The 15,934-nt window shown below is 35.0% G+C and overlaps 1 protein-coding gene across 1 annotated transcript; it reads right to left on the reverse strand.

Annotated features, from left to right (window-relative positions):
* Positions 1–607: 607 nt before the first annotated feature.
* On the reverse strand, positions 608–2,565 carry LOC139889910 (nuclear transcription factor Y subunit A-10-like). Its single transcript, XM_071872825.1, has 5 exons — positions 2,352–2,565; positions 2,029–2,150; positions 1,845–1,913; positions 1,388–1,528; positions 608–1,031 (listed from the first exon to the last, which is right to left on the reverse strand). Exons 1-5 carry the CDS (start codon positions 2,563–2,565, stop codon positions 729–731), a joined length of 849 nt encoding a protein of 282 aa, XP_071728926.1. The 3' UTR covers positions 608–728.
* Positions 2,566–15,934: the final 13,369 nt, after the last annotated feature.

The raw sequence follows: 15,934 nt of genomic DNA on the forward strand, positions 1-15,934 counted from the left end.
AAAGCTCCGCCATTGTTCTCCTCTAAGATCAGATCATAAGGTAACGTTTGAGTACTTTTATACCATCTAAATGGAACTTCGTTAGGATATACTAACAAAAACCAATCAAATAACTACAATAATAGTACTTAATCCCGCTGATAACAGAGTATTGAGAGGTAAATGTAAACAATCGTTCTTTAATATGTAGTAGATAGACGACTTCCAATCAAACATAAGCGCTCTTGACCTCAAACATTCATGTTTAATTGCAAACTAGCCCAAAAATTTCATACTACCAACATATACACACAAACAACAAAACTACATTGCATATTTGAAATGTTTAAAAGTCAGAAACGCACATCAAAATTACACTATAGGACACAATTTTTCAACAATGGTGGATGGGAAAATAGTATTTGACAAATTATACAGGAGCACCTTATTTAATGATCCTGGCAACATATTAGTTAACCCAAGATTTATCTCAAACAACAACACATCATAAAAAATGAAACAAACACGTATGAATTGTTTGTCCATCATATGCATTAAGGCTACTTAGCATCTCTAAAAAATTCCCAAACACTGCAAACAACATTTACAGGGGCAATTAAAGTTAGAGAAGCAACCTTAACACAAAAGCCAAGGATGATTTGCCTAGTCAAACAGCCGTAACAACCCGGTCCCATTTGACTATCAAAGAACGGGACCTAGTGCGCTGACGCACCAGGCCCCGTGTGATATCAGATTGCCACATGGCAGTGGGTACCACCACCACCAGCCGCTACAACCCATTTGTTATTCATACCGAAGTCATGAAAGCTTTTCCCCGACATCATCATGTCCGAGAACATGCTTGTCACCTCGGATCCTGACATGTGGGACCTGCTACCGTTTGTTTCGTGATCGGATTGCAGAACTTTGGTCAGTTTCGAATCCAAGTTTTGGATCTTACACATTTCCATCTCCTTTGCGTTCAAGAAACGGCCCCCGCACCCTCTTGGTCTACGTTTTGCATGGAGATGGCGTGACAGGTGCAAAAATGGCTGCAGATAATGGACTAATGAATACTCCCTCCGTCCCAGATTAATTTTCCCCAGACAAAAAACACACAGTTTAAGAAATGTCATTATCACACTGTACTTTTTCTGTACTTTTTTCTTACTTTACTGTTTTACCCTCAATTAATTAATTAGAAATCTCTCTCACCTTTGTAATTTAATTAATTCATTAGGGACAATATTGTAAACTTTATCAAATTTACTTTCCATATTAGGAAGTGGACAATTAATCTGGGACATCCCAAAAAGGAATACTGGACAATTAATCCGGGACGGAGGGAGTATTAAACTTTAAGTACACGGGATCGTAAAAATGTCATTCAATCATATTATTAACATACCTTGCGGCTTTTAGCAACCTTTTTGGCCATTTCTGCCTTGGCACGAGTTTGCCTGCGCCTGATTATTCCATTATACTGCTTCGCGTTTACATATATAGGCATATCATCTGTGCTTAAGTTCAAAGGTAGCATAACGCGACCCTGAATCATCACACATGAGAACCAAACTAGCATGTTAAAAGTATGATCAAATAAAAACAACATTAGAGCAATAATATCCTAACAAATCTAACAATATTCTTTGGTAGTTGTATGCATCGATAATATTTTATTGGGGCCATCTGCCCATTCCCCTTTAGCTACTTTTCTATTTAACCATTTTGAGATAATATAGAACCCAGTTGACCCATTCACACGGAAGTGGGTCAAATTGCCACCTCTAAAATTAACCGTCCTACTAATTAATTAACATGACATGAAAGAAATGTAAATATGTTATATCAACGAGAGGACACACCGCGATTTGAGGTCCATAAATAGAGACAACGCCAAAGTATTGATCTCCGTAAGGATACTTGCCACATATCTTTCATAATTAATCACAATAAAAAAATATCTAATCATCAATGGGTAAGATTAAAATCAAAATCATCTAAATAATATTGTTCTGTACAAAATATATATCAAGTACAAATTTTTACCACATCTGGCTGACCAAACCCAAGCTCAAGATGACCTCCATACGTTTGAGTAGCAGGTTGCATAACGAAAGCGGCCTGAAATTGCACTGGTTTTTGCCCATTTGGCGTATCCTTAGAGTCGCCTAAATCACCACAAAATCCTCGGTCTCGTTAATAAAAACTTTTCTAAAGATCAAAATACAACTTCTATGATTACATATTTCATAAATAAATCCAGCCCATCAATAGGTAACACTAAAACATTGTCACAGCAATGTACCTGTTGTGTGGTTTTAGACAAAATATAAATCAAATTGTAAAGATATAATAACTTCAATATTTACCAGAAAATAAATTGAGCTGAGTTGGTTTGGGTGCAATAGGCATGAATTGTTCTCCACAGTTTTCCATTGATGAAAACTTATTTCGGTCCAGGGAATTTTCAAAAGTGGATTGAGTCACAAGTCCACTCAACCAAGGACCCGACCCGGATGACAACGCACAAACCTGATTTGAAGCAGTTACATCATCTTGCTCATTATAGCATTCAGAACCCATTGTCAAATTGAGCTGTTATTACCAGAAAACCAACTGAATTCCTGCAAAGTTTTTATTTTTCATGAAAATCATTAGATTCCCAATTCAACCCACAATCCAATTACATTCCATTTATTTATTTACAGAAAAAGCAATTAAAAGTTAGAATATAAACAACTTCTATTAATGTTTAAATCAATTATTTTAGTCACAAACAATAGAAAAGATTAAATTTTGACACCACCCATTAAAATATAACAAGAACTTAGTACAATCAAAGCAAAACCCAATTCAGTTAATGAGACAGTTTTAATATTTAAAATATGGAATTGAATCTTTTAATAAAATAAACCAACTTTAATTCTATGTTATCATAGTAGGCTTCATGTAAGACACCGCCGCTTCATGAATCCACCGATTAACACCTCTGGTAATCTGTAATCTTCGTACTAGATCTAATTTATTTTAGTTTTCTGCACTACTCTTCTCTGTTTGTCCCACCGTCGTATCTGTTTTTCATCATGTTCAATATTCCTGTGTCCCCATTCACCCCCAAACACCAAAACCCTAAATCGCACCACATACCTGCAACTTCCAGTACTAGCCAACACATCACTTACAGACCGATCAATGAGGGTATATGGGTCGAGGTTAACCGTAACAAACAGCAATCATCCCCTAAAAACCCTAACCCTACACCTCCCAAAAACCCTAACCCTAATTCGCAAAATGTGAAGAACAACCTAAACCGAAACTCCCACAACACTAGACCTAATATCCCAAGATTCAATACCTCTTCCCATCAGATTTACAACAATTTCAAACACAAGGAATCATCCATTAACCTTATCAAACGTTTTGGAAACCCTAACCACGTTTCGGATAACCCTAGCAACCATCGCACCCCTAAAACGGATAACTCTAGCAACCATCGCACCCCTAAAACGATAAATAAGGAACGAATAACATCTTACCTTTTCCACAATTTTCCTGATGAGTGGCGTTCTATAGACTTTTGGGATATATTTAAAAAATATGGAAACATTCATGAGGTATACATCCCAAAGAAGACTCTAAAAAGCGGAAGGAAATTTGGTTTCGTTAGATTCATTGATGTGCCCGATTATCACAAAGACTCTCTTGCAAGAAGACTTAGTCTCATCGTGGTTGGCGATTATATGCTCAAGGTTTATAAGGCTCATGATCCAATCGACAAGAATCATGTTGTGAAACAAAAATCTACTAAAACAGCACCTTATACCAATTCGTCTGCAGCTTTCACTTCACAGGTTGATGACAGGAACTTTCTGGATGTGATTCTTAACAGGCAGGCCACGAAAAATAACATTCCGTCGATCAAGGTAAACTCTAACGCTGAACTTATCCAAATCCTTGGTCAAGCCGTCATCGCTAAGGTAAAAGATCTCGAATATTTAGAATACTTTAATGAAATCTGTGAAAGTGAAAACTTTGGTGGTTTTACAATTAAATATTTGGGGGGTCATGATATTATGCTCATATTTGACGAATCTGAACCGGCTCTCGACTTGATTAATAACTCGGAACACCCTCTTTGGAAATGGCTTGAGGATATTAACCCTTGGGACCCTGAAGTTTATAAATCTTCGGGGCGTTTAGCATATGTCAACATTTTCGGGGTTCCTATTACGTGTTGGTTGGAATCTACTTTTATAGATATTGCAAAGAATTGGGGTGACGTTATTGAAACGATTAATTGTTCCATCACCAACGAAAACAACCAAGATCTCTCACATGGTTCGGTTATCATCAAAACAAGTGATTTCTCCCCGATAAACGGTCAAGCTATTATCAACCCCGGGGACACCAATCAAACCACTGTTTATATCAATGAAGTACAAAATTTTTCTATGTTTAATCTTTACGGAGATTTAGACGACTCATCAAATTGGGATGATGATAGTTTATCGGATGACCAAATTTCGGACGAAGAATCTCATCTTGATTGTGATAACTTTGTTGAAGGTAAGAATAATTTGAATAATCATACATCCTATCACTTCCCCGGTCAATCACATAACGCAAATTCACCCGAAAAACACACGTCTACCAACTCCTCCAAACGAATGGATACCGTACCACTTCAACAAAAAATAGATACCCCACCAAAACAAACATCCAACCTCTCGACATCCATCAATAACGAATACATACAAGATCCCTCAACCCCCATCCATACTCCAAATTCTGGATACTTATCACATAATCACAAACCATCAAGTGAACCCGAAACACATGAACCACCCCCTATACCTATTTTTTCTGATCACGATGAAACGTGCAATCCCCATAATCTAACAGTCGACGCCGAGTCTGTTTATTCTGAAGCTGATACAGACTGTAGCGAAGCTGTTAATGTACCAGAACATGTAACCGATGCAGGTCAATCTCACCTTGGTCCATCAACCTCTAATCCTATCAATCATGGGCCATTTGATTCTCCACAGCCCAATGCTAATGAGCCCAACAACCCTGGTCAAACTTCTAACATCATCGAACATATGCAGTCTGATGTCTCGGCTGGTTTTGATCAAACTACTCCAAAAGGTTGCGAGATACAATCCTCTTCTTACCCTTTAATACATGAGAATACCGCACCAATGGATACTGTTCAAGGTTCAATCGCCCCCCTCTCAACCCTCCAACCTAACTCCCCGTTAAATTTTATGCCCGCACCAAATGACACACAACAAGCAAACTCCGATCCATTCGAGCTTGATGCATTACTTTTCTCCGACAACGTTAAAGCTAAAAAGAAAAAAAGCGTCAACATCGGAACCAATCGCACCAAAACTTCAACGCACGCGTCCACCACCTTTAAAAGGGTTAGCAGAGACGATACTTCCAAAATCCCACGAGACACCCCCCATGAAACCGAAAAATCTAGACCAAGATCCAATATGCTCTACATTAAACATCTTGCGAGAAGCGGACAAAAACTAAGAATCTCACACTTGGCTAAACGTTGTAAACCCTCATCTATGGTCGGGGGCATCTCATCACACTCTACTAGAGGGATCTCAAACGAACCATTACGCGCCAAAAACACCAGTAAAGCAGGACCCTCCAATAGTAACAGTTTGGATACGAACGAATTCGGAAAAAGTATCGGGATCCGACGCAACATCCAGTGATTTCACCATCCGCTTGCATCGTTTACTGTAAGTTTTTTCTATTTTTCTATTATGTGTACAATCTCTTTAAATATTCGGGGAATTGGACAAACGGGTAAAATAAGCTGGCTCAAACGAATCTGTAATAATGAAAGACCATCGATTTTAGGACTTCAAGAAACCAAATGCGGGCAATCTAGTGAAAACACTATTGAATCTTTCTGGGGAAATTCCGACTTTAAATTCGTCCAAAAGGATTCGGTTGGTGCATCCGGTGGTATCCTAACTATTTGGGATACCAACGTCTTTTCTTTTAAATATGCTATCGAGGGGGAATTTTTCCTTGCAATCTGTGGATCATGGGCGGGTTATGACTCAGATATTTCTCTCATTAACGTATATGGCCCTCACTCCAGTCCTAAAAAGCGAAGATTTTGGACCGAACTTACATCTCTCACCAACTCCCTCACCATCCCCCAAATTATTTTTGGTGATTTTAACGAAGTCCGAAATATATCTGAACGTATGAACACAGAATATAACCAACATTGGGCAGATAATTTCAATAATTTCATTAATAACGCGGGTTTAATTGATCTCCCTTTGGGGGGAAAAAGATTTACAAGAATATGTGAGAAAACAATGAAATTTAGTAAATTAGATCGTTTTCTTGTCTCCGATAGCATATTCACACTTTGGCCTAACACATCTTCCAAAACCCTCGATCGCGATCTCTCTGACCATTGTCCCATCGTCCTTAGAAACAACCCATTTGACTCTGGCCCTAAACCTATACGTGTATTCGACACATGGCTAAACCTTAATGATGCCGACACCGTCATAGAACGTGCTTGGTCGATTCCTCTTTCTGGTAATAGACCTGATTGCATCTTCCGTAATAAACTAAAAAATGTCAAATTTGAACTTAAAAAACATAGCATACAACTTGACAACATTGATTCACAAATTCGCGAACATCAAACCGAATGTAATAACTGGGAACACATTGCGGAAACCAGACCACTACTCGAATCGGAAAAACAAAAATGGATTGAAGAAAAAAAGCAATACCTTGATAAAGAAAAAAAGAAAACTAATATGCTTAAACAAAAATCACGAATTAAATGGACACTCGAGGGTGATGAAAACTCAAAATACTTCCACAACTGCATTAAGCGCCGAACATGTAAAAATAACATCCATGGTCTATCAATAAACGGTACATGGTCCGAAGATCCTACCATTATAAAACAGGAAACATTCTCATACTTTAACAACCTCTTTAAATCTAAACACCTTCGTGATGAATGCCCTTTCGATAACGATCCACACCTCGACTATATCACCTCTTTAGACAATCAAATATTAGAATCTAAATTCAGCGAAAAAGAAATATGGGAAGCTATTTCTAATTGTGATAGTTCAAAGGCACCTGGTCCTGACGGTTTTAATATGAAATTCTTTAAAAAACACTGGGAACTGATCAAAAACGACCTCATAAAATCTCTAGATTGGTTCTGGGATAATTCGGAAATATCCAAAGGATGCAACGCCTCTTTCTTCACCTTAATCCCGAAAAAACCTAATCCTATCGGCCTGCACGAATATCGTCCAATATGCCTAATAAGTAGCTACTATAAAATCCTCACGAAAATTCTCTCCAACCGTCTAGCCAAAGTCATTCACAAAGTCATAGGCTCCGAACAAACCGCCTTCCTCAAGGGCCGCAATATCTTAGATAGCGTACTAATTGCTAACGAAATAATCGATGAATTAAAACGTAAAAAACAAAAAGGCCTAATTTTCAAAGTTGATTTCGAAAAGGCATTTGATTGCATCGAATGGGATTTTCTCTTCAATACCATGCATTTCATGGGCTTTGGCCCTAAATGGATTAGCTTCATTCGTGCATGCCTCTCATCTTCATCCATCTCCATACTAATCAACGGCTCTCCCACAAGAGAATTCACCCCTGAACGGGGAATTCGACAAGGTGATCCCATATCGCCGTTTCTTTTTATCATCGTCGCCGAAGGTCTTAATATCCTCGTCAAAAGAGCACTTTCAAATGGTCATCTGCAAGGCTTAAAAATCGGCCATGACAACCTTGTCATCACACATCTCCAATATGCGGATGATACGATATTCTTTGGTGAGTGGAATAAAAGAAATGCCAAAAATATTTCTAAACTCTTAAAGTGCTTCGAAAACATTTCAGGACTCAAAGTCAATTTTCGCAAAAGTAAACTTTATGGTATTGGAACATCCATCACTGAAACCGAACTAATGGCTAGCTACATAAATTGCTCCGCGGGTTCTACCCCGTTCTCTTATCCCGGCCTCCCTATTGGTGTACCGACATCCCACGCATCTTCTTGGCAACCAATTGTCGAAAAATTCGACAAGAGACTCTCAGATTGGGCTGCCAAATCCATCTCCTTCGGGGGTCGCCTTACGATCATCAAATCCATCCTTAGTAGTATTCCACTATACTACTTCTCACTATTCTATGCACCTACCGATATCCTTAAGATACTTGAATCTAAAAGACGTAAATTTTTCTGGGGAGGTTCTTCAAATGATAACAAAATTAATTGGATTAAATGGGATCAGATTATCTTACCATACGAAAATGGGGGTTTGAATGTGGGGTCTCTTTTTGCTAAAAACATATCACTTCTTTGTAAATGGTGGTGGAGGTTCAAAAATGAACATAATGCTCTATGGGTAAAAATTATAAAAAGTATTTATGGGGCGGGAGGGGGGTTGGATACTAATGTTTTATGCAGGAATATTTCAGGTCGCACCATTTGGAAGGAGATTATTAAGGCCGGAAAAGCTGCGGACAAGTTAGGAACTCACTTCACAACATCAATTTCAAAGCGCATCGGTAATGGCACCTCGATTAGTTTCTGGCACGATATATGGATCGGATCCGATAACCTCAAATCTCTCTTCCATAGACTTTACATGTTGGAATCTCAAAAAGAAGCATCTGTTGCCGACAGAATATCGTATGATAATTCCAAGTCTTTTGGAATCTGGGATTGGTCCCGTCCACCTAGCGGCCGGGCATTGGATGATCTGACGGAACTCAACAATTTAATATCATCCGTGTGTATCACAGATCGCCCCGATGCATGGAAATTCACCCTCGACGCCTCTGGCATATTCACTACATCATCATTATCAAATCTGATCAATGCACTCAAATACGGTATCCATTCTCGAAACATTGATATACCTCGCAACAAATTCGTCCCACAAAAAGTCTTCATTTTTACTTGGAGGGTCATACAGCTAAAGATACCTGCTAGAAGCGAACTAGATAAAAAAGGAATTGATCTACACACCATCCTATGTCCCTTATGCGAACATCATATCGAATCCATTGAACACGCGCTGATCACTTGCCCTAAGGTTTCCTCAATCTGGACACAAATACTTGACTGGTGGAATCAAAATAACTATTCAATTTCCGACATAAACGGGGCCATCATCTCCGATCAAGGTTTCCCACAAAACGCCTTTGGATCATCTTTATGGCTTGCCACCAAATGGATAGCATGCTATATTATATGGAAACATAGAAACTTAAAAGTCTTTTCAAATAAAATGTGGAACCCTGCTATGATCATCTCCGAAATTCAATCGCAAAGCTATAGCTGGATCTCAACCCGAACACGGAAGAAAAATCCTATTGAATGGCACCAATGGCTCTTAAACCCTTCGTTTTACTCGGTTCCATCTCCAAATCGCGTGGGAATTGGCTAATTCGAATCCCCAGAAATCGGGTAGTGCCGGAGTTTTTTCTTTAGCTTATGTGGGTAGATTAAATGGGTTGGTGTTTTGTCAACTTTGTCGCCGCTTGATCGGTACGGTTGCATCCTCCTTCCCCGCTTGTCTCTATCAAGTTCGTTCCCTCATTTTGCTAAGAAGGCTTCGATGCTCCCGATTCCTACTTCAATTGTTTATATTCCAATATGTCCATTCGCTCCGTTATTGTTCATACATTGTATAGGTTGAATGTAGGGCCTTGTAACGATACATTCTATAAGTTATAATAATACTTTTTGCTTTTCAAAAAAAAAAAAAGATACAGTTACAGTTCTAAGAATGAAAGAAAGAAATAGAAGGAAAACAAACCCGGTAAGAAGAATTGGATGTTTGAAATCAAGATTCCAAGTATGAAGAAATAGATATAGAATCCTTATAAGCCAGGTGCTATGTTAATATACAAATTCAACAAGATTGATGAAATAGAAAACAAAGATATGAGAGACAGTTAATGAGACTGAAGGAGTAGTGATATGTAAATAGAAAAGACATGAATGGCCAATGACAAATAAAAAAACACTTTTTCTATTCACTTTATACACTCAATTTATTTATATTATGCTTCATTTAAATTTATATTTTAATTCGTTTTTATTTATTTATCCCACCTTCATTTTGTAAAAGAATGTCAATTAAACTTTATCATATATCAAAGTTCTCAAAACGTGTACGCTGGCAGAGACACATAGATTATGTGTTGTCTTTAGCAACCCACTAAAACCACCCTCTAAGAGTGAGATATCTGTAAAATTACCTCCATCGAATACCCCATAAATGATAAAGACAAGTCTATCCCGATCACCACGTAGAAAATGTAAACAAGAACACAATACACATCATCCTTAGTCTTAACGTTTAGTTCATTACATTGGTACCAAAAATTAAAATTTGTCTTTGATTATCTTCATTATTATTCGATAATGTTTATTTATATTTAGTTGAGTAATTTATTATTCGAAACCTCATATTGCATCATTTTTATCCCAACATATTCTATAGTCAGTCACCAACTCCTTTTCTTCTCCTAAAGTATTTTATTTCTTATTTACCGAACAATCCACTGTTAGAAAAATAGTTTCATAATGATCAAATCATGATCATAACACTACTATATGTGCAACCTATATTTATAATTACGGTGGCCAAGCGTAATTGTAAATATATCTTACACACATTAATATTAGTCACAAATATAGTACAGATGTATCCAGTCATCAGATCTACAAGCAGGTTGATACGTTCCTGATGGAAATCAGATTCGCAGGTAGGTTGATTACAACCCGGAAGTTAAAGGTAAAATACTTGTTCCTCACGCTGCTCAATCCTACGCTAATTTTTCAAAAGCTTCACCACATGAAGCTCCAACTTCAAAAGTAATAGGTACTATTTGAGCTATGGCTCATTAGTCATTGGTAACATTTGTCAAAGTTGAACTTCATATTTTGTAAAGAGCTCAAAATTATCGTTTTATGAGAAAAAAAAAAGTAGGTCATTGCATTAAGTGTAATTTTATTTTAATAATGGACATGAAAACTCGATCTGAAATAGTTCAACCATGTGTTTAACAAATTTACTTTAATGAAATGCTATGACGTGACAGACAGAGGCGAAGCCAGAAATACAGAATAGGGGATGCTTACGAACAGTGGCGAAAGCAGGATTTTTTTCAGCGGGAGCAAAAAAAAATTAAAAACGTAGCAATTTTTTTGTGCAAAATATGGAGGTTTTGGGGGGGAAATTGAAGGTTGTTAGGCAAATTATGGAGGTTTTGGGACAAAATTTGGAGAATTTTAGGTAAATTTGATGATTTTGGGGCAAAAAAAATCCACCTTGGCAAAATTTGAAGAATTTTGGGCAAAATTTGATGGTTTGAGGGCAAAAGATTTAATGAACTAAAGAACCTTTGAAAAGAAACGTTAGGTTATAAAGGTTAGTCATTAGGAATAAAAAAGAAGCCGGCGAAGTTATAATTTATCATATATTTAAACTCCGTGTTAACCATTTTCAATTTGTAATACTTGTACCACTTAATTTGTTGTAAATGTATCTTTAACTTGTTCTTAAATTTTATAGCAATAATTTACTATTGTAAAACTAGAGCTAAACAAAGAGAAATAAATTGATTCTTTGGACGTTCAAAAAAAAAAAAAAAAAAAATTTAGGGGTTTATTATGACATGTAAAAGAATTTCTAGGGGTGTTGGTGTAAAGATGTAACAAAAGTGAAACTATCCCCACCAACCCATCTTTTCTTTTGTCTTCTTCACCGAGATTTTGCAGACTCTGTAATACCTTCGTTAAAATTAATTTTGAGTTATCTATACATAAATACATCATTGTAAATCATTTTAACGTGGATCCGCCCCTGGCCACCCCAGAAATCTGCCCCTTAGGGGATGCTCATAATTTATTTCACAAAATTTAACATATGGCATATGGTGTCGGTGGTCCACTTGAGGGTGGCTCAACACCCCCAAGCCACCCTACTGCCTCCGCCATTGGTGACAGATTACAATCCAGTTTTAACTTTGGAACTTTGCATAACCATCTTTTATTATATTTGTTAAAATATATATATCTTTTATAATCTTCAATCTAATTTCTTATGATATTTTATTATTCGTCCTTATTTTTTATGATGAGAATTTGCAGGTTCTTATTTATGGATGCTATGATGTGTGGCTGTTGCGGTAAAGAGTGCAGATCAAGCATTTGAGGTTGATGCAGTCCTATTGTTGCAGTTTATTAATTTATGTGGCTGAATTGATAAAAACACAACTTGTGTTATGACTTCAAGATCTTATTTGGGCACAATGTTGAAGAAAAGAAGTCAAGGGACTAAAGTGCAATATTTTCTTCCAGAAAATATATAAACCCTTTCCCGTTTAATTTATTCATTATCTCACATTATTCTTCATCTGTTTTCTCATGAGACGACTCGTCCAAATTCATAAGTACGAATACAATAACATATGATTACATTGCGAGGTATTTGACCTCTAAATGATACATTTACAAACATTGCATTCGTTTTTAAAAGACAAACTTTTATTACATCGAAAGTTAACCGGCATGCATACCATTTCATATTATATCAAACTATTAATGACTTAATAATGATCTTGTTGAACTCAATGGCTCGAATGCAACGCCTTTTGAAATATGCCATGAATGACTCCAAGTAATATCTTTAAAATGAGCAAATGCACAACGAAAGATTTCCTTAATACCTGAGAATAAACATGCTTTAAAGTGTCAACCAAAAGGTTGGTGAGTTCATTAGTTTATCATAATCAATCATTTCCAATTATATAATAGACCACAAGATACTCATATTTCGAAAACAATCCGTGCACGTCTGCTCACTGCTGTAAAATCATTCATATGAAGAACACCGGAATCTCACCAACGGTAGCTAATGCATCGTGCAATGCAAAAATTTCTCACCGAGGGTAACTAATGCAAAACAATCTCACCACAACGGTAGCTAATGCATCGTGCAATGCAAAAATTTCTCACCGAGGGTAGCTAAAACGGTAGCTAATGCATCGTGCAATGTAAAAATTTCTCACCGATAGTAGCTAATAAATCGAACCATTTCGGTAGCTAATGCATAGTGCAATGCAAAAATTTCTCACCGATAGTAGCTAAAACGATAGCTAATGCATCGTGCAATGCAAAAATTTCTCACCGATAGTAGCTAATAAATCGAACCATTTCGGCAGCTAATGCATCGTGCAATGCAAAAATTTCTCACCGATGGTCGATAATACATTCTTTATAGAAATCGAACATCTGAATCCAAATAATTCTATCATAAAATGTAGTTTTGAATACTTGTGTCTATTTCGTCAAACATTTATAAAAGCAGTGCATGTATTCTCAGTTCAAAAATATATCTCAAAAACATTTAATAAAACAGATATAAAAACAGCGCATGTATTCTCAGTCCCAAAAATGTAAAGAGTAAAAGGGGATCAAATGAACTCACAATACTGTATTTCGTAGTAATTATGCATATGATGGCATTGAACAAGTGCAAGGTTGGCCTCGGATTCACGAACCTATATTAAGTATATATTATTCATATACTGGTCAATATCTGTCTAACAATTTAGGTCAAGTCGTAGTGTATCACAATCCCAATGCTCGAGACTGATATGCAAAAGTCAATAAAAGTCAACTTGACCCAAAATGACTTTCAAAATCTATACATGATTATTATATACTTAAATATAGTCGTTTTATATATTTAAATATATCTATCAGATTTTATTAGAGTAATTAATAAAAGTCATTTGTTAGTAAAAATTTATATTTAAAATTTATATATGATAAAAAATATACTTTTATATATCTTAGGTAAATAAATTTATAAAGTTCACTTAATATCATAAAATATAGTGGTATGTAATATTAATGTAATTATATTACGTGTGGTAAAAATATCTTTGTATCACATATTTATTCGGTAAAATAATATTGATAATGAGTAAAAGTTGTATTATTTTATAATAATAATAATTATTATTATTATTCCACTAATAATAACAATAACAATATTTATATTTACTAATGATGATATTAATTATAATAAAATAATTATTCTAATCATGATAATTTTAATAATAACGATACTTTTTATTATTAACTGTAATAATAATAATATTTTATAAAAATAATAATTCTATTCAAAATGATAATTTTTAATAATACTAATACTGAAGTGATAATAATAATGATATTTAATAATAATAATGATATTTTTATTTAAATCATAATGATAGTTTTAATATTAATGATACTTTTAATAATAATAATGATAAAAATAATAAAATAATAGTTTTGATAAAAAAATATTAATTATTTTAATAATAATAATAATAATAATATTGATTATTAGATAATAATAATAATAATGACGATAATAACGACGATAACGATAACGATAACACTAATCATTTTAACAATAATACTTAAAATTATAGATAATTCAATTGACGATATCTTTTAATCCGTTCATCGAAATCATACGCTTTCTAAATGAAAAGTTATTAATTTTTCGCCAGCTTTCCAACGACATGTATATCATATACCTTATCTCAATAGCATATGTACTAAATTCATGATTCATTAAAACTATCTAACGACGAAATTAAGCGTACAAGCATGCATAATCATATATACTCGAGCACTAGTCAGTGATACACTATTAATATATAAAAGTTAAGTTATGAGTGCTCACGTATCAATATTGAGATTCAATATTGCAGGAAAGTACGTAGACGCAACGGAGATGATAAACACTAGTTTGACCTCACGAGCGTACCCCTGATCCATACCCAACCTCCATAGCTATAACCCATAACTTCCTTAGCTCTATCCCGCTCGAAAAACCCGTTTAGAAAATGATTCGTTCATGACCTCGTCGTAGTATTTTATGTAAAACACTAATAATAATAATAATATTGATACTAATATACTAATAATAATAATAATAATAATAATAATAATAATAATAATAATAATAATAATAATAATAATAATAATAATAATAATAATAATAATAATAATAATAATAATAATAATAATAATAGTAATAGTAATAATAATAATAATAATAGTAATAACTAGAAAAAATTCTGACCGCGCGTAGCTGCGGTTATATTTAAATATACATTTTTGCTATCTAGTATACCTAATGGTCCGCTCGTTGCGATGGAACATTTTAACGTTTTTTACAAAACTAATGTTGAGAGCGAACAGAGAAAAAATAAGCGAATAAAATGGGTTAAAGTACTCGAATTCATGTGATATAATTGGTTTACTTTGTTTATTATATATATAATTAATCCAAAAATTTTCACTTTTTTATAAAAAAAACTCCTTTCTAATATAATTAGTTACGTTCGTAAAATTATTTCGAGTTGAACGGTGATAACGTAAAAATCTAACTCGCGGCGAGAAAAAAGATAAATCCCGTTAAAAAATTTGTTGAGTTTTATTTAATAATTATTATATTAAATTATAGAGTTACATTTAAACCCCAAAGTTATCTTTTATACCTCACTTTTACCCCTAAATATTTATAAATATTACCCTTTAACTATAACTCCTTTGACTCTTTTCTTCCTTGGCCAAAACTACAATTCACTCCACACACAAATTGGCCCTAAACGACCAAATTTTTGATGAGGTTTAGTAGATATGGAAATAATAATTAATTTAATTATTACAGAGTATAGAAATCAGAGAGAGATCGAAAGAGTGTGTGTAATACTGACTTCGTCGATCTTTTAAGGACTTGAGCCACCAAACCTCCCCATGCGATCGCATGGGGATTGAGCTTAAGGGCCATGCGATCGCATGGTGCCTTTTTCCAGCTCACATCGCACTTCAATT

This window comes from Rutidosis leptorrhynchoides, chromosome 1 (assembly GCF_046630445.1).
Source record: "Rutidosis leptorrhynchoides isolate AG116_Rl617_1_P2 chromosome 1, CSIRO_AGI_Rlap_v1, whole genome shotgun sequence".
In the NCBI taxonomy this organism is placed as follows: domain Eukaryota; kingdom Viridiplantae; phylum Streptophyta; class Magnoliopsida; order Asterales; family Asteraceae; genus Rutidosis; species Rutidosis leptorrhynchoides.

Coding starts and splice junctions, on each gene's coding strand:
- LOC139889910 (XM_071872825.1), bottom strand. CDS start 2,565: ATGGGTTCTGAATGCTATAATGAGCAAGATGATGTAACTGCTTCAAAT. Junction 1,529..1,844: donor TTTATGGACCTCAAATCGCG/GTGTGTCCTCTC, acceptor GTGATGATTCAG/GGTCGCGTTATGCTACCTTT. Junction 1,032..1,387: donor AGGTTGCTAAAAGCCGCAAG/GTATGTTAATAA, acceptor CATTATCTGCAG/CCATTTTTGCACCTGTCACG.